This window comes from Rhinolophus ferrumequinum, chromosome X (assembly GCF_004115265.2).
Source record: "Rhinolophus ferrumequinum isolate MPI-CBG mRhiFer1 chromosome X, mRhiFer1_v1.p, whole genome shotgun sequence".
Lineage (NCBI taxonomy): Eukaryota > Metazoa > Chordata > Mammalia > Chiroptera > Rhinolophidae > Rhinolophus > Rhinolophus ferrumequinum.
In genome coordinates, this window is record NC_046284.1 from 9731002 (window position 1) to 9753127 (window position 22126).

Sequence of the window (22126 nt, forward strand, 5' to 3'; positions counted from 1 at the left end):
GTTACCCTCTAATTGCAGCCACTTTTGAAAGGACTTGATAGTGGGACTTCAATTGCTTAAAAGGATCATAAAACCTAGATGCTTTAGCTCTTTTGATGCCCAGCTGAAATTTCTCTTGTAAAGAAGAATTATACATACACTTTACAGTAAGTGTAAACACACACACACACACACACACACACACACACAGGACACACAAAGGAGTTCATGTAAAACTGGTGAAATCTAAATAAAGTTCACGGATTATCAATGTCTGAGTCTTGGTCGTGGTATTGTACTATAATTATGCAAGACAATACCACTGAGGGAGACTGGGTGAGGCTACACAGGAACTTTCTAGATCATTTCTTACAATTGCATGTGAATCTATAATGAACTCAAAATCAAGTTTAAAAATATTGACTTGAAAGTGAATGCCCATAAATTCTTCATTGACTTTCACCAGGTTCCACTGAAACATACTCCTTTGGAGAGTAAACTATCACATGATGAAAAACAAACAAAAATAAACTGTGCTTAGAAAGAAAGAATGTTTTGTAAATAATTAAGGGGAAAGCATTGTTTTCTAATGGAAATAAATATTACTCAACAGCTCACACTGCATTTTTACCAAAAATGAAATCTGATGTCCTGCTCTTATAGTTTTAAGAGAGCATGCGTTTTCCTACAAGAAAATGAATAAGAAAGAAAAATCTAGAGAGAGGGAAAACACCCATAATTTCACCCCATTACAGCTATGATCTCATTTCCCTTCCATGTTGGTCCACATGCAGAAACATGCTTTTCATGGTCAGAAAGGTAATGTGTATATAATTCTGCAGCTTGCTTTTACTTTAACATCATATTATAAACATTTTAATGCAGATACATAGTCTCCATCATTGTTGCAATTCAATGGCTGCAAAGTATTCTGTGGAGGGTACTAAGATATAATTAATTACGCTTCTATTATTATTTCATTTGCTTCTAATTATGTGCTATAATATATGCCAAACTGAACACCATACAGATAACTCATTCTACTCTTACAATTATTTTCTTCAGTAGAGGAAATTCAAATTTCCAGAAGTTGAGTTACTGGCTCAAAAGATGCGAATGCTCATTTGTATAGGTTTTCCTACCCAATGCCAAATTTTCCTGTTTACAATGATCAATTTCCACACTCACCAGCAGCATAGGACCGGCCTAGTTCTCCAATATTTGTGTGTGTGTGTGTGTGTGTGTGTGTGTGTGTGTGTGTGCACTAACACTAGGTATTAACATTGTTACATTTTCTTGTTAATTTAAAAAGTGCCTTTTTAAAATTTGCATTTTGGGATGAATAGAGGACATGAATGTTTTCCATGTTTGTTCATGAATGTTTTCCCTCAATTTTTAATGCTTATAATTTTTGCCAGAATTTTCATCTGGAGCATCTTTGACAACCATGTGCAGCCTTGAATAGACACTGAGAAACCATTTTCCCCTTAAAAGCTACAGAACAGCAGTGGTGGCTTTCAAAGGGCATAAAGTAGGAGAGATACTTTGCACAATGCACAGAGCAGAGAAAAACCAAAGATGGTTGCCTGGCCTGGCAAGGCCAGGCTGAAGCTTTCCTCATGAGCTCCCTACTTTTGTGGCTTTAACAAAATCTTTTTATTCCATGTAAGCATCGTTGTTTTTTTTTTTTTTTTCTTCATCAGAGTTCACATTCTTTAGACATTTTGGAATGCTTTCCTGGGAAAATATGCATGCTAAATTTGTCCAGTGTTTGTCTAAATGTTTAGGTACAAGTGTCCTCAGACTTGTAAGCATTTATGCAGACACAAGCCACATAGTAAAATCCAAGCCTGGCATTATCGTTAATCAAGACAGAGGTGAGCACAATATTAGGGCCTGTCAGAGAAAGAAGGGCTCACTCAATCCAAAGCAATTATTTAGTCGATCCAGTGAACGATGCTCCATATCCACTATTCAGAGGTGGATTAAATTATTTTACAAATATCTGCAAGTTACTGGAAAACACTAGAATGGATATAATTTCTTCTCTTTCTCCTTCTTCCAGAAAGTTTTTGACTACCCACAAATTCTACTCTGCCAAGACCAACAGGCCAGAAAATTTCATTTAAAATGCAAATGAGACTAATAATCTGTGCAGTTAATATACCCTCTCTTATTCTCATCCTCTCATCTCTACTCTGCCCCCTGCTACCACCTCATCTGTTTCCCTTAAATTCCAGATATGGGGAAAGTACTCCACACCTGCGGCCTTAATGCCAAGTTTGTGTTAGAATAGTGCCCCTCCCTTTTTAATAACCAAGGTAGTAAAATTCTTAGGAAACATGCTTTATAACAGAAATCCCGATAATACCACTTCTTTTGAATTATAAAAGTGCACTTTGAAAAGATAAGTGTCAATGCCAAACGGTGAAATTATTATACTTCCTCCCACTGTTTCCATTTTAATTTTATGAATATTGCAAATTATAACACTCATATAATGACCTCTGAAGGGGATAATTTATAAAAGCAGTGTCCATCAATTATGGATTTTCCATGACATTAATAAAATGGCAAGAACTAATTATCATGACTTCTAAGAAGATGCCTTGGACAAATCATTACTATGTGGAAATGATATTTAAAAAAAAAACACATAGCAGTTTCTAATTATGACTGAAATGAGTTTAGGAAGATGGTTGCAGAAAGGCCATTAACCTGAGGAGCTCCACAGTCTCAGAGTACATGGTATACGGAGACTTTGCTTCCAGAGGGTCACGCTCCATCGCATTGCCACATTCGGTGAAGGACAGGGCTGCATCGGCATAATTCACAGCTTTGCCAAATTTCTCAAACTGAAACAGGAAGAAGACTTTTTCAACATGATATTCCCTTTTCGCCTTCATATAAAGGAGGGGTTCTCAAACCAGACCGAATTTGCACCCCTCCCCCAGGGAACATTTGGCAGTGTCTGGAGATGGTTTTGGTTAGTTGTCACTAGGGCCATGGGCGATCTAGCGGGCAGAGGCCAGAGATGCTTCTAAACAGACATCCTGCAATGCACAGGCAGCCCCCACAATAGGGGTGGGAGAATTGCCCAGCCTGACAGTGCCAAGGTTGAGAAAGCCTGATATAGACACGGGACAATGTATGAATTTGTATTGACAATAATGTAACTGATTGAAGGTTCTACTGTCATCACACTGAGGCTGGTTGAGAAAAGAAAACTGCAGCTAAAGTGTCATGTGTGGTGGTCTTACCATGTATTTGTGGTATTATTGTTATTATCTTTTTGGTGGACTGGAATCCAAATCACTGCCTTGACTAGTTTCTATTCACTAAATTTCCTAGACGGGTCGTTGTAGTGTCCTATAGGCAGAGCTTGGGATGAAACTCTTCTTTTTGTAAGCCTCGCGGACAACTAACACATACGGTCTTTGCTTGGAACTCTGTGAGCACATCAACCCCAGCCCCAGGAGAAGAGTAACAAATTGATGCTATTGTCATGAAAGATGTGAAGCTATAGTGTGACTGTTGACAATAATCACATCACTTTCATTGTAAATGATAGTCTGACATAGTGTGTCAAAAGGCAAAATATATAGCACTACTAAATATTTTAGTTTAGTAAAATTTTATTGCAAAAGGTTTTAGTCTTGATAACGGTCACGATTAAAGTGACTTAGACATACTGATTTCTTTTTTATGTGTAATGAATATTATATATGACACTTTTATGGTGAGTATTTTATAACAGTATTTAACATTTTCATTTTTTGATAGCTGGATATAAGAATTCTACTAATGTAGAACTTTATGTAAAAGAACCAATATAATGCAGATTTAGCTATTTTAATTTTCTTTGTATATCTTTTATCAAAATATTTTCTATGCAACTGTGAAGGCTTCAATTCTCAAAATGGCAGAGTGGCTGTCTCTAGCAAAGGATTAAGTACAACTATAAAATGATGAGTTACAGGTCCTGCAGAATCTCTTGCTGTAAATGACTTTTTTTTACAATAAATGTTCTTCAGCTTTTATGTACTGCAGGAATTCTGTGGTTTCTTTTCAGTAAGCTACTGTGGAAAAATATCTGTTTCAACCAAGTTCAAAGTGATTTGATGAAAACCCATGTATATGCAAACTATCTCCTTCTTCTCTTGCCTTACAAGATAATTTCCGAAAGGAGAAACTGAAGTCCAGGGAGAAAATTTCATGGCCAGAGTGGTCAGGTCATACCCCCTTCCTGGGCTTCAATTTCTTTCTCTAAATGATGTCTTTTTCTAAGTGAATGTTTCTCAACCTTTTCCCCATTATCACCACCCCACGATAGGACTTTTTTTAGATATTTTTTTCTCACGCACCCCCAGTGAAATTTTACTACCAACGATATCCTGATATCTTTATGTACTGCGGCCCTTTGGAGGGTCACACACCATTGAAATATCTAACACTTTGTTACCCTACTTCCAACAACCAATTTTTACCCCCACGCGGGCAGAATCTCCACAAATGAAAATGGATTCCCTAAATGGATTAGACCAAAAGTGTTTTTGGGGAGACTCATCAACACATCCTAGAAGGCAGAGAGTGATGTTGATTCAAATCATATCTATGTATCTCTGTGGCTCTGATTTTTCTCAGTTCTTTTAACTTTTCATCTACATGGTATCACATGTGCCCCAGTCTACACCAGCTCATGGACCAGTTTGTCCTGATATTGACAGAGGGCAAACTCCAGAGCCCTTAACAAGGCTACCGGTTCGATTCCCACATGGGCCAGTGAGCTGCGCCCTCCACAACTACATTGAAGACAACGAGCTGCCGCTGAGCTGCGAGAGGGGCAGCTAGATGGCTCAGTTGGTTGGAGCACGAGCTCTCAACAACAAGGTTACCGGTTCAATTCCCCCATGGGATGGTGGGCTGTGCCCCCTGCAACTAAGATTGAAAACAGTGACTGGACTTGGAGCTGAGCTGCGCCCTCCACAACTACATTGAAGACAACAAGCTGCCGCTGAGCTGCCACTGAGCCACTGGTGGGTGGCTGGATGGCTCAGTTGGTTAGAGCGCGAGCTCTTAACAACAAAGTCGCCAGTTCAATTTCTGCATGGGATAGTGGGCTGTGCCCCCCTGCCACTAAAGATTGAAAACGGCGACTGGACTTGGAGCTGAGCTGCCCCCTGTACAACTAAGATTGAAGGACAACAACTTGATGTGGAACTGATGGGTCCTGGAAAAAACACTGTTACCCAATAAAATTTAAAAAACAAAACAAACAAAAAAACCTTTGGTGTTCAATCCAGCAGGACTGCCACCTCGATGACATTTAAATCTGTCACCACGCATACAGTGGTCACAGGTACAGTCTTCCCAGCATCTAGTGAAGCTTTTGCCCAGCCTGCCTTAGCAATTTTGTCTGCAGGAGTAGGGAACAAGTGTTTCCAAGAGACAGTTCACACCACAGAAAGGTTAGCTACAGACAATAGCGGGCAATCTGGACCACAGTGGGAAAATGACAGAAAGTAGGGAAGTGGCTAATGCTAGGGCCATGGGCAGTTGATGTTGGCCACCCACAAATCATAGCACAGAGACTGTTACAGTACTCCATTACAGCCCTCCCAGTGTGAAACACTACAGGACTACGGGACAGCTAAATCCTGGCTGATACAATGCAACGATGGAGGGTGTGTTTTTTTAAAAAAACAATGAGGTTGAACTGATGCCTCTAATTGTGATGGGGTTTAGTCAAAGGTGAGGAGTCTGAATTTTGGGCCTTCTCTAGAGCAGTGGTTCTCAATCTTGGCTATACTTGGGAATCACCTAGGAAGCTTTAATACCTGGGTCCTAGTCTCAGAAATTCTGATTCTATTTGTGCACGGTGTAGGCTGGGCATCAGGGTTATTTTAAAGCTCCTCAGGGGATTATAACACATGGTTGAGACCCCTTGTTAGGAGGATCAATCAAGGCAAACAACTCAACATGCTGAGCTCATCCTTGTTCTAGGTGGCCAAAACCCTTGGAGGAAGAAGGGCCAATGTCCTGGGAAATCCAGATGATAGAACTTCCTTTCTCTGTGCAGGATCCTAGACTGGCTATGGGCCTCATTCTGGAAACACATAATCAAATGTAATAAGGAGCTGAGTTTTTCCTAGACTTGAGTTTTGCAAGACCAGTTTTTGAGGCTACTTAACCAGCTCTCAACAACCCTCTCTGTGCCTACCCTAGGTTCTGGTTTACCAGACCCAATGAAAGCTCCAACATTCTCCAGAACAGTTTCAAAAGTCATTTCAAATTTACTTGAAGGGCAATGACAACAGTATATGCTATTTAGCATCTGAAGTTGGGAAAAGGGAAAGAATAGTGTGAAAATGAATACATGTAATGGCAGGGTAACACAATCCAAAGAACTCTGGGAATTACAGTGCTAAGGAATTAACCAGATCCAATCTCCCTATGTCAGAACAGCAATGAAAAAGCTTGAATTGTTTGTAAAGTGCCTTCGTTGTTTTCCTTGAAAGTATAATACCTTAATGAGAGCAAAGCAATGAAGGAAGGAAACCTACCAGTGCATCAGCTTTGTGCTTCAGTTTCTTGGCCTCTTGCATATAATAATCAGCATTGTGAACCCTAAACATACAAAATGAGCTCTGTCAGAAAGAAACCACTGGTTCATCGTTTCATTAAAAACTGAAAGGTCAAAGGTTTTTTTTTTTGCTATAAATCCATTGCTATACAATGCATTGAGAAGGGCAGATGAACGATATCATTCATACAATAGTTAACCTTGAAATAATTCTTTAAATGAAATCTGAAGTGCATCATGGTCCATTGGGATACATAACTACATCCTCCAACCCCAATCATTCCAGTTATCCGAACAGATCAAGCAAAACCAAGCTGTAAACCTCTTTGTTGAATTGAGCACCTGCCTTTGTAAATAGCAACAGAGATCCACAATTAAAATGGGCCGAAGATGTTTCTTGGTGAGGACAGGAGTGCGTGGGACAGAGGGATATACTTTTAAGGCTATAGGAGCTGCTGCTGAGGTCTTATTTTGGGTGACACATGCATGGTGCTTGAAAAGTCATACTGTCCCCGCCCCCTATTCACCATTCCCGAACTGGGTCCATGATAATCTGGGGGGATAACATACGAGTCATCAAAAGTGAGCTTGGGTCTCCGGACATTGGTGGTGCTGCTGGACAGAAGGGGCAGGGCTGCCCAGGATGTCTTTTCCAGGTGACTGCTATCCATAAGACCAGTAGTGATGGTAGAGGTGATGGTGGAAATGGTAGTGGTAGTGGTTGTGGTAGTAGCCGTGGCAGTAGTAGTGGCAGTGGCCGTAACAGTGGCGGTGACCATGGCAGTAGCAGCGACAGTGGCAACAGCAGTGTTGGTGATAGTGATGGTGGCAGAGGCTGCCTTTTTTGGAGTGTCTCCCTCCTGGGGAGAAAGGAAACAAATAACTTCCATTAGGTCCAGATTTTTAGAACATCTTTTCATAAATGCTTCAAATGTTGAGCACATTAGGAAGCAAGGCAAGGGAAAAACAAAAACAAAAAACAATGGACAGAGTTTGACGATAAATAGGTGACCCTGGTATATTTTATGAACTCTGAATCACCAGATTTTGTTCTATGATAACACCAAACACCAAGCTAGTCAGGCACTGTGATTACATAGCCCCATCATCCCATGAAGACAGCCACTGACAAAGGTGTAAATCTGGCAGAGGCTGTGAAGGGAGATGGGAGGAATGGGAAAGGGAGGGAGGGACAGGGAGAGGGAGAGGAAGAGAGATAACCCTGATGTGCATATTTTTGATAAGGAACCAGCCCAGAGCCTTTCACTAGGGTAAGTACCATATTTTGCCGTGTATAATGCATACTTTTTTTTACCTAAATTTGTGAGGGAAAAATAAGGATGCGCATTATACATAGGTAGTATTAATTCTGTATCTACATAAATGTTTTTAATTCTTTTATTTATGCTTATGAGTTACAAGTGTGACTCTAGAAATCAATAACGATATCCGTATGTAAAATAATACTCTGGAATACGATAATCATTTTATTGAACTTACAACGAACTTGCAATGACGAAGAGTTCTTGGCCTTCTATGATGCGTAAATATCGTAAATTTGTGACTGGTACATAAAATTTCTTGTACCTTGTCTCTGTTCTTGTGTTTTGTAATTATTTGTTACATAAAATTTCTTGTACCATAATACATTAAAAAATAAATGCTAAAATTCCTTTATAATACAAAAAACAGGTACCTAAATGTAAACGAATTAAAATTTGAATTAAAAAATTAAAACAAATGATTTTTCCCTCAAAGTTTGGGCCAAAAACATGGGTGCACATTATACACGGGAGCACATGATACACGGTAAAATATGGTATTCGGGTCACTCTGCAAAACACCAGATCCAGTGCAGCAAAATACCAGCAAACCAGGTACTGTCCTTTAATAGTCATTACCCCGGGACCAAGGCCCAAGCTGTTGTTTTGTTCACGTGAGGAGCTTGACTGATTCCCAGCTAAGTGAATGCCACATGAAAGCCTCCTCATTTTGAAGTCTTGAGATGGTGACAGCTTATTTCGACCAGGTCAAAAATCAAATGGGTAAGAGACTTCTGAGTTTCACTCTGAGCTGGCATTGCCATAGAAATAATGGGATCCAGATGAAGAAAGTAGGTGGTAAGATTTGTAATTATGTGACAGTATGTGTCCTGAGACCACCTGCTGTGTTCACATGGCAGACTGTGTACTCCCCACTTGGCAACTGTGGGACGATACTGACTGTTGTATATGTGACCATAGTTGTCATGGTGCCTCTTCCTCTTTCTGTGCTTTTGAGTTGGTAGCTACCTAAGGTTGGTATCCCCCAAGGTTCATTCCCCAGCTCTCTTCTTTCTTGACCTTGACAGGATTTGACAATCCTGTATGTATTATCACAGATTTGATAACAAGCAGTTAACTCCCGAATAGAACCTCAGCCTTACCCTTTCTCCAAAGCTCCAGACCTACAGTGACCACCTCTGGATAGTTCCACCAAGATGGCCCAGTAGCATCTCAATTTGTTTGAAACCAAATGGATAACCAAACCAGTTCCCTCTTTCTGTTAATGACAAGATAGTCTTTCTTGTCACCAAGGCTGGATTTCTCCATGTCAGTAAGCGTGCTGTGGCCATGCCTGGGCCTAGAGATCAGACTTGGTGCACTGTCCACCTTGCCTTCTGCACTGCTCTGTTTTAATCAACTTTATATATTGAAGTTCTGTAAATGATTGCACTTCAGAAAATGATAATGCTCCTAAAATTCTTTTTGAAAACCACTGCTCTATTTCATCTTTCATTCTTCCTCTCCATTACCCTTATCCAAACAATTACAAAATCCTATTTATTGTATTGCCCAATGCCTCTCAAATCTGCCCCTTTCTCCTCTGAAGCCTCAAAGAGCAGGCCCTCATGGTTTCCAACCGAGACTATCAAACAGCCTCCTGGTCAAATCCCAAACCCAAGCTAGCTTTTCCGTTCCACTTTCAACCTGCTGCCTGCCAGCCTGAGCTTCCCAAACAAGGCTCCATGCATTTCACTCCCTTGCACCCAAATGCAAACCAAGGCTGAGGTCCTTTGCTGGCATGAAAGGTTCTCCCTGATCTGGCTTCAGCTTCCCGCCTCATCTGCCATCACTCCCTCCCATGGATCTTCCACCAAACAACATATTCTGCTTTCTGCACTTTCCTGCTTTGCTTTGTGCAGACCCTTGGGGTTGGAAAACAACCTTCCCTTCATTACTTTCTTTTTTACCCTGTGATAATTTACTCAATCTTTAAATGTTTTAAATTATGGTAAAACAAATGTAACGTCAAATTTACCACCTTAACCATTTTTAGGTGTATAGTTCAGTAGTGATACGTATATTCACATTGTTGTCTAACCAATCATCTTGCAAAATTGAAACTCTGTCCCCATTAAACAACAATTTCCCATCCCCCCATCTCCTCAGTCCCTGGTAACTATCCTTTTTACTTTCTGTCTTTGTGAATTTGACTACTCTAGTTACCACATTTAAGTGTAATCGTGCAGTATTTCTCTTTTTGTGACTGGCTTATTTCATTCATTAAAATGTCCTCAAGTTTCATCCATGTTGTAGCATACATCAGAATTTCCTTCATTTTTAAGGCTAAATAATATTCCATTGTATGGATATACCACATTTTGTCTAACTACTTCCCTCCATTTCTAAACTCTACTCATTTAATTAAGACCCAACACAACAAATGTCTTCTCCTCCAGGAAACATGCCTTATGTCTATGACCAGAAGTACCTTAATCCTCTTTGGTCCTTTTAGAGATCTGAAGGGTCTGTCTCAATCCCTTCTGTATGACACCAATTACCGGATATTTTATATTCTAGTTCTTTGAGTACATCTCTCACTGTTCACCTTAGATCGAGAGCTTTTTGAGCACTGGTGCCATCTCTGATGTATGACACTGCTATCCCGACCCCATCTGCCCTGCCCAATAGCCCAGTGCTGGCATGTAAGGCTGAATGCATGCATGCCTACCTAGTCAAAAGGGTCACTTTAAAGATAAAAGCCAGATGTGAACATTTCTCATAGCCTTGAAAGTCTATCTTTTCCATTTGATCCTGGACTTTCTGATTATCAAAAATTCTTATCACCAAGATCTCACTGGGATAAATGTACTGAGAGGCTACATGTCCAAAAATTGTTACAATGGCTATGAATAAAAGAGTTTAAATATCATCATGGATTTTATTCAATCCAAACACATTACAAAAATCAGTCTTCTAAAGCTCCTATGCCAGCTTCATGTTTCTACTGCCACAGCCACACGGCCCAGACCAGTGCAGTCAGCCCAAGACAGTGCCACTGTCTCGATGGTCAAGATATGTGACAAGAACCCTAAAACAACTCGCCGGCCATGCACATGGCATTGATCTCAGTCTTGGCACACCTGACTGGAAATGGCTGCATTCAGCCATGATCATGTAAGTTATATAAACATGTCCTCTGTCCACACTCACCTATCCATTGAGTTAGTAAACAAGACTTCATGCATAAATGGAAGAGAGAAGACTCTGAGAGCACAAAATCGAAGACATTTTTCGAATTGGAGGAAGTCTTATTTATTGATCACCTAGTTAAATCTACTCATTTTATGAACTCAGAGAGGTTTCATAATTTGTCCAAGGTCACAGAGCAAAGTTGTTGCAGTGCTATCCCTATGTGTCAATTCTCTTAACTCCCAGGCTAGGGCAATAATATACTACAAAATCTCCTGGATTACAAGCCATTAATAGAAAGCAGGATGTCCAAAGAAGAGGCAATGGGTGCTCAGTCTTATCATGGGGGACCCGAGTGATTTCCTTAAGAAGGTTGATTGATTTCTGGCTACAACTGTAATCAGATTTATCATGTTTCCGCAGTAGCTTTTAGCTCTTGTGGAAATGACTTTGCAGATTCTCGTAAGCATTACCATTGTCATAATAACATCCATATGAAGCACCTAATTATTTGTGACAATATACTGACCACTGTACAAAGAGAATTGGCTAGATATGGCATATACCCTCCAAAAGCTTGCAACAGAAGAGAACGTCAGTTGGAGTACACAACATTAATTATATTCAGTATGAAAAATAGGATTGATAGTATAATTACTGTTTTGAATAGGTGGTTAAATTCCTAACATTATAGTCAGCATCTTTAAATGAGAATGCAAATATGTGTGTGTGCATACAACACATACAAACATGAATTTCACATGGAAAAACGACAACTTCATAATAAAGCAATTTCTTTTTATCAGTGATGAAATTTACCTAGATATCCATGTCCTGTCAGTCATCTCAGATGATGGAGGACTATAAATTGGGGTCCTTAAAGTGCACAGGCCTCATGGCTTTCCACGGGGTGTTAAATGGACGCTTTTGGTTCAGGGTCCACCAGGTTGGCACCAGACATTTGAAAACTCATTGAGTTTCACTCATTTGCTTTTCACTCATTTGCTTTAGACACTTAAAGGAGACTAGATGCATACAGGTGCTATATCTGCATATACATGTATTTACAGGGGAAGGCAGATACATTTGTCATTAATATGAACTAGTGACACTAATTGCTCATGGTTTCCACAGTTCACGTACTTACACTGAGACAAATGACAAGATCTAGTGTGTGGATGTGAAAAGGTGATACAAATCCTCCATTATCTATGTCAATCGAGTACCAGTATAGAAAAGCCAAAGGACTCGATAATCATTTAGTAGGGCTTAGAACCACAATTGTGTGATTTTATCAAAAAATTCACCTTTTAAATTCCATCTTTTTGAGTCACCATTTTGTAAAACAATTCACACCTGCTAAGCTGGGTGGTGGAAAGTTGTAACTTGGAGTTCCAGCCCCAGTTCAGTGACCTTGGGCAATGCCATCCCATCCATTTGTTCTCTCCTTCACTAAATGATCAGTGCCTACCTTGTGCCAGGTGCTGTGCTCAGGATTTTGGAAGTGTCCCCCACCCCCAAGATATGAAGGGATTGGACTAAAGGACGTCCATAGCCCCAAGTTTCTGCATAGCAACCTGTTTGGAGCAGTAAGACTGAAATTAAAAATTCATGCTAAATTAGAATAATTGAGATTTGAAATACCGTGTTTCCCTGAAAATAAGACCATGGTCTGGCTAGGTCTTATTTTCGAGGAAAGACAGTATTGGAGAGTTTGTGTAATTGTGTGAACACACACTTACATTTTCTCTCTGCTTTTTCCTCCCCTCCCCTGAAACATCTCCCTGTTGTCAAGTCTAGTTAGATAAGCTGGGTCAACTTGTTTCTACCGGACGATCATAATATTTATTCTAAGATGCTTACATTCACAGATATCCCTTTGAAAGTAGCACAGAATTTGCCTTCACTCCTCTTAGGTTTGGCAGAGGTGACCTGTCCAATCGTAGGGATGTTTCTGTCTTGACTGAAGGGACCATTATTGCCACTGATGTGTCTGCGGCGTGGAGGATCCTCTGGCAGTGGGGAAAGTGGAGGAGGGAACAGCCTTTCTTCTTTTCTTCTATTTGCTCTCCGGGATGAATTATTTCTGTGTAAACAGAAAGTGTAGGGTATATAAGATTTTGTTTCTCTTTATCCTGATTTTTCCCATGATACTGGTACTTTCAGCTGAAGTAATATTTTAGTTGATGGTCCTTCATCTGCGATGAATAGTATATATAAAAATGCATATAGACATAGATATCTATAGAGAACTCACCCTCTCTATAGATATAGCTATAGATAAATGTAAACACATGTGCCCAAGAATAAACGCATATCTTTGAAGCAGAACTCCACGATAAATATAAGTGTCTAATGGAGTGTGCTACGGTGTGATATTTGCAACATTTCAAGATTACAGTTAATTAAATTTTTATGGAAAATCCAATGCAGACTTTAATCCGATCATTTTTAAGGATAGTTCCTACTTATTTGGCCCTAGGACTTAACTGCGCAATCACACAACAAATGGCACAATAAACAATTAGTGAAAGGATATTTTTCTTAAGAAATACTATGTTTATACGTTACTTAGAAATAAATAATACACTAAATAAGTTTGTGATACATTGCAAATTGCACGTTCAAAATGTTCTACCCCAATGCTACAGCATAATGAGTCCCTGACCTTAAATTGTTGTATTGAAGTACTGATGTACTCCATTTTACTAAACTCCATTAGAAAAATATTTTGTCATATTGCCACAAGACACATGCAGTCTTAGAAGTACTCCTGTGCTTTCAAACTGATTTATCTGCCCATTAAATGGGCACTATCAAATAGACTGAGACTTCAAATAAAACAGAACAACTAAAACCTTATACTAGCTGCTTAACATGGTAATTGGGTCATGGATTTTCATTTTAGTTACTGTCTTAGACTAATCAATGAAGATTACTTGAATTTTAATCTTTTCTTAGACAACTAATATTGTACTGTGCAGCCATTTACTTTTCATGATTATTGACTACAATTTTCAATAGCAAATTAAGTCAACAAGAATTTATGTTTTCCTCTTGGTCAATTCCAGTCAGTGTCTAGAAATATAGATTTACAATATCTCAAAGCAACAAATCAAAGATGAACAAGCATTCAAGTGGCTTGATTTCCTGAAATGGTGGGAGTCAATGCAGTCTCCTTCTTCCACTTTCTCTGTGTTCCCTAAATCTGCCAATTGTAATAATATTTGTCATCTTATCCATGTTTTGTTTCATAACATGGCCCTATGTCGATTCTTGTCTGTTGACAAAATTTAAAAAAAACAAAACAAAATCTTAAGTGTTTCTGCCATTACCTCAATCGGTTAAAATTAATTAGAAATATATGCCGATGGATTTATGGATTTTAAGAATTGCTTTGACATGTAGAACCATTTTAAAATATTGTGATACCTGATTAAAATAATGGTAAACATATGGATTAAGATTTGTGTCTATGAGGAAGCTCCACACACATCAGCCAGTACTAAGTATCATCATTACAAAGACATCAGACTTTGGGGAATTTATATAGCGAGATGCTCAGCATTGCTGTGGCACCTATAGGAGGTGAATGGTTCATTCGCTATGACCACTCCTTCATGACTTGAGCTCCCTGGGAAGGCTGTGGGGGCTGCAGGGGGAAGAGCTGCTTCCTAAAGGCAGCTGATTTGCCATTGGCTACTACAGTCATGCTAGGCTTTCCAATCTGCCATTGCACACAGTACATTGCACACAGTACAGGACATTCTGTGCAGTAGGCACCAGTCACCCGGCCCCCTTTCCATCTGTTTGGTAGTAACCTGGAACCATAGGACCTTTAATGACGTCTCTGGTGAAAGATATACAGGGAGTATTTTCTAGACACCTCTGTCACCATTACAGCTTCTTACTACAAGAATAGTTTTTTGCTACTTTTGGCACCTGTTGTAGTAGGCCAGAGGAGGACAGCAGACAAGAGAAGTGTATCACCACCATCCCCAGTGTCTCAGAGGCATAGCTGATGGTTCAAGGTCTAAAGAAGGGGGAGGAACACAGCCGGGCCCTTCTATTGGACGATGGGGAACTCCAGCTGTCATAGTCTGCTGTGGCGTTCTTTGTAAGGTTTAGAATATTCATTTAGGAAAGCGACTGTTTTCTCAGAAATTTCCAAGGATTTAGTTCAAAGGGTCAATGAAGCACAACGGAGCAGGCAAAGCTTGAGGAGTAGTTCCCAGGAGAAGACTTCTGAGAGGCCAGTCCATGCTTCATTTTCCCTCAACTCCAGAGAGTTTTCCAGAGACTTGGATTTGTTGAATGAACATGATAACCTGACTCAGGCATTCCCTGATCAAAAACTGCTACTCGTTAAATACTGCTTTCCTACCTAGTACAAAAGCAGAAAGACTGTAATGACCGTGAGTTAAAAACACCATTTCATGACAAACTCAAATGATTAGACATTTACTTAACACTTGATCAGGTCTCCTTCCATGAAATGGGAACAGTGACAGGTCACTGGGTCACTTAAGGAGACTAGCAACGGGCACTGATGGTGTGACGATTCCCCCACTGTCCCCTGCCTTTTCCTTTTGCCTTCAGGTGGCCTGAACTGGTCAGTGCCTGGGAACTGGGGAGATAGTGACACCACAGCGATGACATTTTAATCCTTCCTCCTTGGAAAGGAGGAGGGTCCTGGGATGACCACGTTTGACAACTGGGGGAGAAGCATGTTTCTCCCATGCCTGGCCCACCCCGGGGTGAAGAGGGTTGGCTTGCTCTACTGGACGCTTTTCTACTCCTGAGAATTCCAAGCATGTGAAGGGATGTTTTGGATCAAAGTTATACCAGGGCATACAGATGTACTTCACTTACTTCACAAAGAGCTATGGATCTTCAGGGAGATGGGCAGCCCAGGGTCCAAATCACCTTATGATATCGAAAGGATGTAGTGGTAATTATTCTTTGCCTACCTTTCATCTCAGAACAACAAGGATCCAAATAAATACAAGCTGAGAATTTCTTTGTGACACCTTATCTGTGGCAGATTGATGCCATATCACTGACATTAAACAGTAATCTGTGAAATCAATTGTTAGCAGCAGTTAGCCAGATTGCCTCTCTGCTCTGGGCTGCTAATAGGCTCCAAAACTGGTCTTTGATGGAAGTAATCGCTAATGTTGAATGAATTTATGGCAATAATTATCCAGACGGAATGGTTCCAGTAGCTGACATGATTGTTAGTTAAGTGATATTTATAAGACGAAAGAACTCGGTCACAAAGCTCGGTAGAAACAGAGAGGGCAGGACTTCTCTAGGGAAAACTGGGGCTGCTTGAGTGAAGAGGAGACAAGGACTCTGACTCTGGCACCTGACTCTGGCACTTTCCACAAAGAGGAAGAAGGGCGAAGACTTGTCAACTGATTGGAATTTACGTAATCCATTCCTAGCTGGCTTTCCCCAACAGAGAACTGCCTGGGGGAAGACCACTCCTACATAGCTCATCTCTCAGGCCTTCCCAGATGCGTCATTCCCCTGGCCTCCGAGGAGTCCAGGATGTAGCTACTGGTCCTCAAGCTTTATATTAAGGTTAAGTAACGACACCACAGAGGAAGCAGCAGTTGGGTCATCCTGTCAAGGCCAAGGGGTTGCTTTCCAGGGAAATTGTTTAATCACCATCAGAACTGGAAGTAGCCCAGGATCGGGTGATCTGGTTCAAGGCATAGCTGTCTCTTGATGCTGCCCTTTATTAATTCATTTACTTCCTTTTATCCTTCATTTAGTGCTAAAAGCTCACGTTGGCCGATTTGGGTGATCAACCTGAGTTGGAGTAAAGAAATGTTGCTAAGAAGCTCATGGTGTCACCCAAAATCTGGCAGCCCGTGTTCCACTCCTTAGCCTACCCTTGTTAGACCAGTGACCACGGGGAGCTGTCAGGACTGAACTGGGCAACTCGTTTTGTACCTAACATTCTTCTGAGACAAGACCTCCCCAAAGAGGATTTTTGAAGTGTCTGAACAATGGAAGTATTATACAAAGACAGGGCAAACTCACTCTTTAGTGTTGGGAGGCTTGTGGGGTGGAATTGGTGAGATGCAAGGGGGGAGCAGGCAGATAGTGGTGGCCTCCTCCAGGCGTTGCTTCTTCTCAGGGATTTTCTCTGCAACTTCCGTTGGCTTTAACAGAAAAAAAAAATACACAGCTTAAAATACATGGTACATGCAGACATTTAAAAACAATGAGCTGCCCCCTCTCCCGTTACTCTCTGGTCTAAAGTAAACTGTAGTCTGTGTCTGTGAGTTTTTGTTTCTTCATTTGTTTGTCTTGTTCTTTTGTTGTTTTCAGTTTTATATCCCACATACCAGTGAAATCATATGAGGGTAAAGGGGATCAAATATATGGTGATGGAAAGAGAACTGACTCTGGGTGGTGAACACACAATGTGATATATACATGATGTAATACAGAACTGTACACCTGAAACCTGTGTAACTTTGCGAACAATTGTCACCCCAATAAACTTTAAACAAATCAATAGATAAATAAACACAATGAGGAAGGTGGACAGTTTGCTTCCCTTAACTGCCAGATGAGACGGGAGTTAAATATGCACCTCTGCTCCGACAGAAAAGCAATCAGCCTTGCCTAGCCTACTCCAACCAAGAAGTTGGAATTTGAAGAGTTGAACTATGATGTGAACTTCTGATTAAAGATTGGGTGGCAGAGGAATCTCATCCCAAAAGTAAAGAGAATCTATGATTTTCAGACACTTCTCCCATCAACAATGTCCCCACAAATGAGAAATTTAGAATCTAACTTCACAACTCTAACATGGCATAAATCCTGTCCAAGCAGTGTGGGGATTGTGGGTAACATATAAAGAGCAGTTCTACAATCACCAACATGCAATGAAATTAACCATGTGTAAGGCATGCCTCTGGAGCTTTGCATATGCTTGTCCTGAAGGTACTTTTTACCCCTGGTTGTACTGTTGTCATCACTAAGAGTGGGGGGAAACAGTGATGGGGCAAGGCCCCCAGATTTTGGTCCCTATTTTGAATACTCTTATTGGATAAGTTGGTGTACAGCTCAGAGATAATACTCTCTGTTTTTGAATACCTAATGCTGAATGAAGACTTAAATCATCCTAGCAATATGCCATTCAGCAGTGTGTCTTGCTTACAAGTAGGACTGTTCCGTAATGAAGAATCTGAGCCATTTCTGACCATTCTTAAGTCTCTTCTGGGAACAGACAGAAGAAATAGAGAAAGAATAGGACCCTCCTTTCTAGCCACTGTGGCAGCCATTAAAAGTATTACCCAAACGACCATGAGATGATGTAACTCTACAATAAACTACTACCATAATATCAGGAGCTACAACAGCACGAGCCTTTTAGATATGAACTCAATTCCCTAGAGGTATGTGAAATGGAAGAGGCCATCCTGAGTTTAACCTTCTGATTATAATATGTAGCCCTGGAAGTCAGCCCTAACCTCTTGCAGGGGAGATTTTCACAAGTCAAGCTGATCACACAGGTCAGGGGACCCAGCAAGCTGGGCAGAACGTGTGTCTAGTAGGAGTCAGGATAATCAAAGTGCAACTGGATTTGGGGGATGCTGGTGTTTGTCCAGAGGAATTGACAAGGCACGAAGGATGCATTTTCACCTTAGGAGCACTTGGCTTCCCTGCTGCTGGTCGTGTGGGGGACGGTAGCATAATGACCCATGAGTCCATGAAAGCAGGAGCTGCTTGAAGAGCCGACCCTAGGGACTGGCTACCTGAGGAAACAGACTCTCTTCCTCTTCTTTCCTACACGTCATAATCCCTCCATGTGACATTTGGACATTCTTGACAGCAGCTGCCAAAGCCTGATCATTTCTAATACTTTCCTCCCTGGTCATGTCAAATACTACATTTCCCATAGAAAGCATCATTGCCTTCACCAAAGATGGCAATCCACTGCCATTGGCATCCCTAAAAACGAGACTCAAGGTCCAGTTAGCCAATGTACAGTCACTGCTCATGATTACTTGGCAGACCACACCGAACAGCTTACCTTGTGCTTACGCTTGCCCTTAGGGGTGGGTTTTTCCGCAGCTGCAGCAGCAGCCTGACGCTTAGGTTTTGAGGCTGTCTCCTTGTGGTCGGGCTTGCCTGGTGCTGCTTGCAGTGAGTCGTGGCCAGGCACTCTAGAAAGTAGGTCAAGGTCAATCTTCACCCAGAGATTTTTCATATTCTCATGCTCTCGTAGAGGGGACAGATGCTCAGTTTGCATGACAGGGATGGGTGAAAAAGTCGCTTCCTCACTACTGATGGATAAGCTGTTGCTGCTGCTGTTGATTAAGGTGCTGAGGGTCAGGCTGGCACCACAGGTTTCCTTGGATTTGGCAAAATTGCCCCCGGGAGCAACAGACGGAGGCAGGACTTTGATTTGCAGGGTTTCTTCCTGATCTGTGTTGGAATCAGATGTAGACGAATCCGTTTCAATGAATTCCCGGGACTTTGGCACGATTTTGCCAGGCCCTCGGTATTTCTTCTTCTCGGCAGCCAAAGCGATGTTAGGCCTTGGTTCTTTCCTAGGGACTGGTTTGTGGGCAGTGGCTTTGTTGCGGCTTCTTGGTGGGTCAGGAAGCTGCACACTTTCTTTTTCTTTGGGAGTACTGCTGGTAATATTTGGTTTGGGCCAGGTAAACTCATCAATGTTGGTGTTCTTCTCAACCTTTTTGGGCTGTTTTTTCCCAATTGTCCTTTGAGAAGCTGTCTCCATAGTTGTTGACAACTTATGTTTCAAAGCCTTTGTTTCCGGAATTTTCTGGGTGGGCCGTGGACGGGCTTTCTCTCTGATGAGATTCACGAGAGGTCTTTCTTTGGGTTCAGCCAGAACCTGGCTGGCTGTTGTCTTCACTTTCATCTGAACTTCCATTGGTTGGATGATTGGAGGAGGCACAGAAACCGTCTCCATGGGCGTTTCATTTTGGCCACAAATAAACGATTTGTTCTGGGATGTCACTTTGTTAAGCCATTTATCCAACTGCCACTTGTTGGTTGAGGGTGGCTCAGGCTGCAAATTGAGAAACAGCAGCAAGAATGAATTTCACATCTGGGAAGAATTCAGGAGGACCCTCCGTACACTGGCTGTTCGCCGGTAAAAGCTTTGGATGGAAGGTGACCATTCACACATTTACAAACGCACCCACAGAATCCACATTAATCAAATTACCTAGAGAGCCAAATACTCCACAAACCAGCCCTGATTTACTTATTTAGACTAATTTCTACTCTTCTTCTGAAAATATTTTCCACCCTGGCCAGGAAGGGAAGAATTATTCACAGAGAGTTTTTCCAGAGAGTGGGCAGGGAGGCCTGGGAGGGAAACCTGTTTCCCAAATCCTTTGCTGGGACTCATTACTCAACCTCTCACCAGGAGGCACAGGTAATGATCTCTAGTCCTGAAAAGAAATGTAAGCATGCCTCAAGTGTAATTCAAAAGGAAAGGCTTTCTATCTGCCAAAGTGCCAGTGCCTCCTAGATGATGCTGTAATTCACTGCAAAAAGAATGCGTCTTTTGTATTTTTACTGAAGGATGAAAGGATTTGACTTCCGAAAAACCACGGCACTTTCCTTGGTGTATGGGCAATAACCAATTTATGGGGACATGCATGCTGACATTAGCGTTCTCTGTTAAGCCCTGGAAATGATGCGTACAATTCAAGTGCTTGATTCCCAACTCTGAATTTAGCCTGTTGAACTAAAAGAGCCATCATTTTTATTAGAACTGCTCTTCTTTTGAAAGCAGTTAGCTGGGGCTTATGGCACCAGCCAATAGAGGGTGGCAGAATTAACAACACTTGAATAGCTGTGATTCCAACCTGCACAGGGCATGGCAGGTAAGGGTAGAGGAAATCGTACTGGCTGCCACTGTTGGTGATATAGTTGTGACGTTAGGGGCACCAGCTCTGGTAACACCCAGATCCCAGTTTCCGTCCTGGCTCTACCACTGTCTAGCTGAGAGATCTTGGGAAAGTTCTTTCTTGCCCTCTCAGAACCTTATTCTCTCATTTGGAAAATGGGGATAATAACAGCAAGGACCCCACAGGGTTGTTACAAGGATGGAATGAAAAACGCAGGATAAGAGCTTCTCACAGTGCTGGCACATGGTGGATGTTCAAAAAGTATGTTATCATGAATAGTAGCGATATTACTACTGCATCTTCTGCTGTTCTTTTCTGATTATTGACAAACGAGAGTGCAAAGAGCCATGGATGGATGTACTTGCTGTATGAGGTGCAGGCCTGGGGAAACTAAGGCGCTATCCTGGACTCAGAGAGGATGGGAGGGGAAGGGCACATTTTTTCATTTGAAAATTATAATTTGGGTATTTTATGGGCTTGTGTCAAATGTTTTCATGAATTATTATCAAACACACTCAAAGGATGCACACTGAAATAAAAAATGTGACCTTTCAACCGTCACACTTCTTGGGTCTTATTTGCCAAGTGACAATTCATTGCCTCAACCCAGAGAAAGGGGTGGTGTTCCCAGAGCCAGAAGTGGGTCTGGACTGGCTTCACGGGTTCTCCCGAAAGAGAAGTTGCTTGCCCAGTTATTACTGTTCTAATTTACATGTGAGGAAGCTAGAAGGCTCAGAGTAGCTAAGAGGGTCACACAGCAAGTCCGTCACACGTCAAGAAGCCTGTCTGTTAGAGACTATATGAATATATACTTTAGAGGAGAAAATGCTATCAAATACTTGAATATGCTTCTGTAGTATTTTTGTGCTAAAGTAATTACTGTGCAGCACGTGTGTTGGGGTGCTGCCTCAGTGACAGGCAAATCGTGGTTTGGGCCCTGGCCATTTCACCCACCTCTGGAGTGGCCACACGAGGCGCCTCATTGGATTCGCTGTCAGTGGTGCTGCTTTCAGTATCTGAGTCTGACTCCGAGCTGCTCTCTGAGTCACTGGAGCTGCCGGATCCCCCGCTGGCTTGCACTGCAGGCGGGGGCTGAGGTGTGGCCAAGAGTGTGCTGAAAGAAAAACATCATTCATTACCTTCTTCAGTCTCCAATCAGCTGGAATAGAGCCCAGGTCAGCATAAGGACCAATGATCTG

The 22126-nt window shown here is 41.5% G+C and overlaps 1 protein-coding gene across 8 annotated transcripts in view; it reads right to left on the reverse strand.

The window, feature by feature from the left end:
* Window positions 1–22126, reverse strand: part of AFF2 (ALF transcription elongation factor 2) — a 475172-nt gene that overhangs the window by 18957 nt on the left and 434089 nt on the right. For all 8 annotated transcript variants that reach the window (XM_033116400.1, XM_033116364.1, XM_033116409.1 and 5 more), the window contains 7 exons: window positions 21882–22041; window positions 19073–20077; window positions 17068–17189; window positions 12880–13102; window positions 7133–7422; window positions 6543–6606; window positions 2698–2834 (listed from right to left, as the gene is read on the reverse strand). In XM_033116400.1, coding sequence (XP_032972291.1) covers window positions 2698–2834; window positions 6543–6606; window positions 7133–7422; window positions 12880–13102; window positions 17068–17189; window positions 19073–20077; window positions 21882–22041 — 2001 coding nt within the window. The remainder of the gene's footprint in view (window positions 1–2697; window positions 2835–6542; window positions 6607–7132; window positions 7423–12879; window positions 13103–17067; window positions 17190–19072; window positions 20078–21881; window positions 22042–22126) is intronic.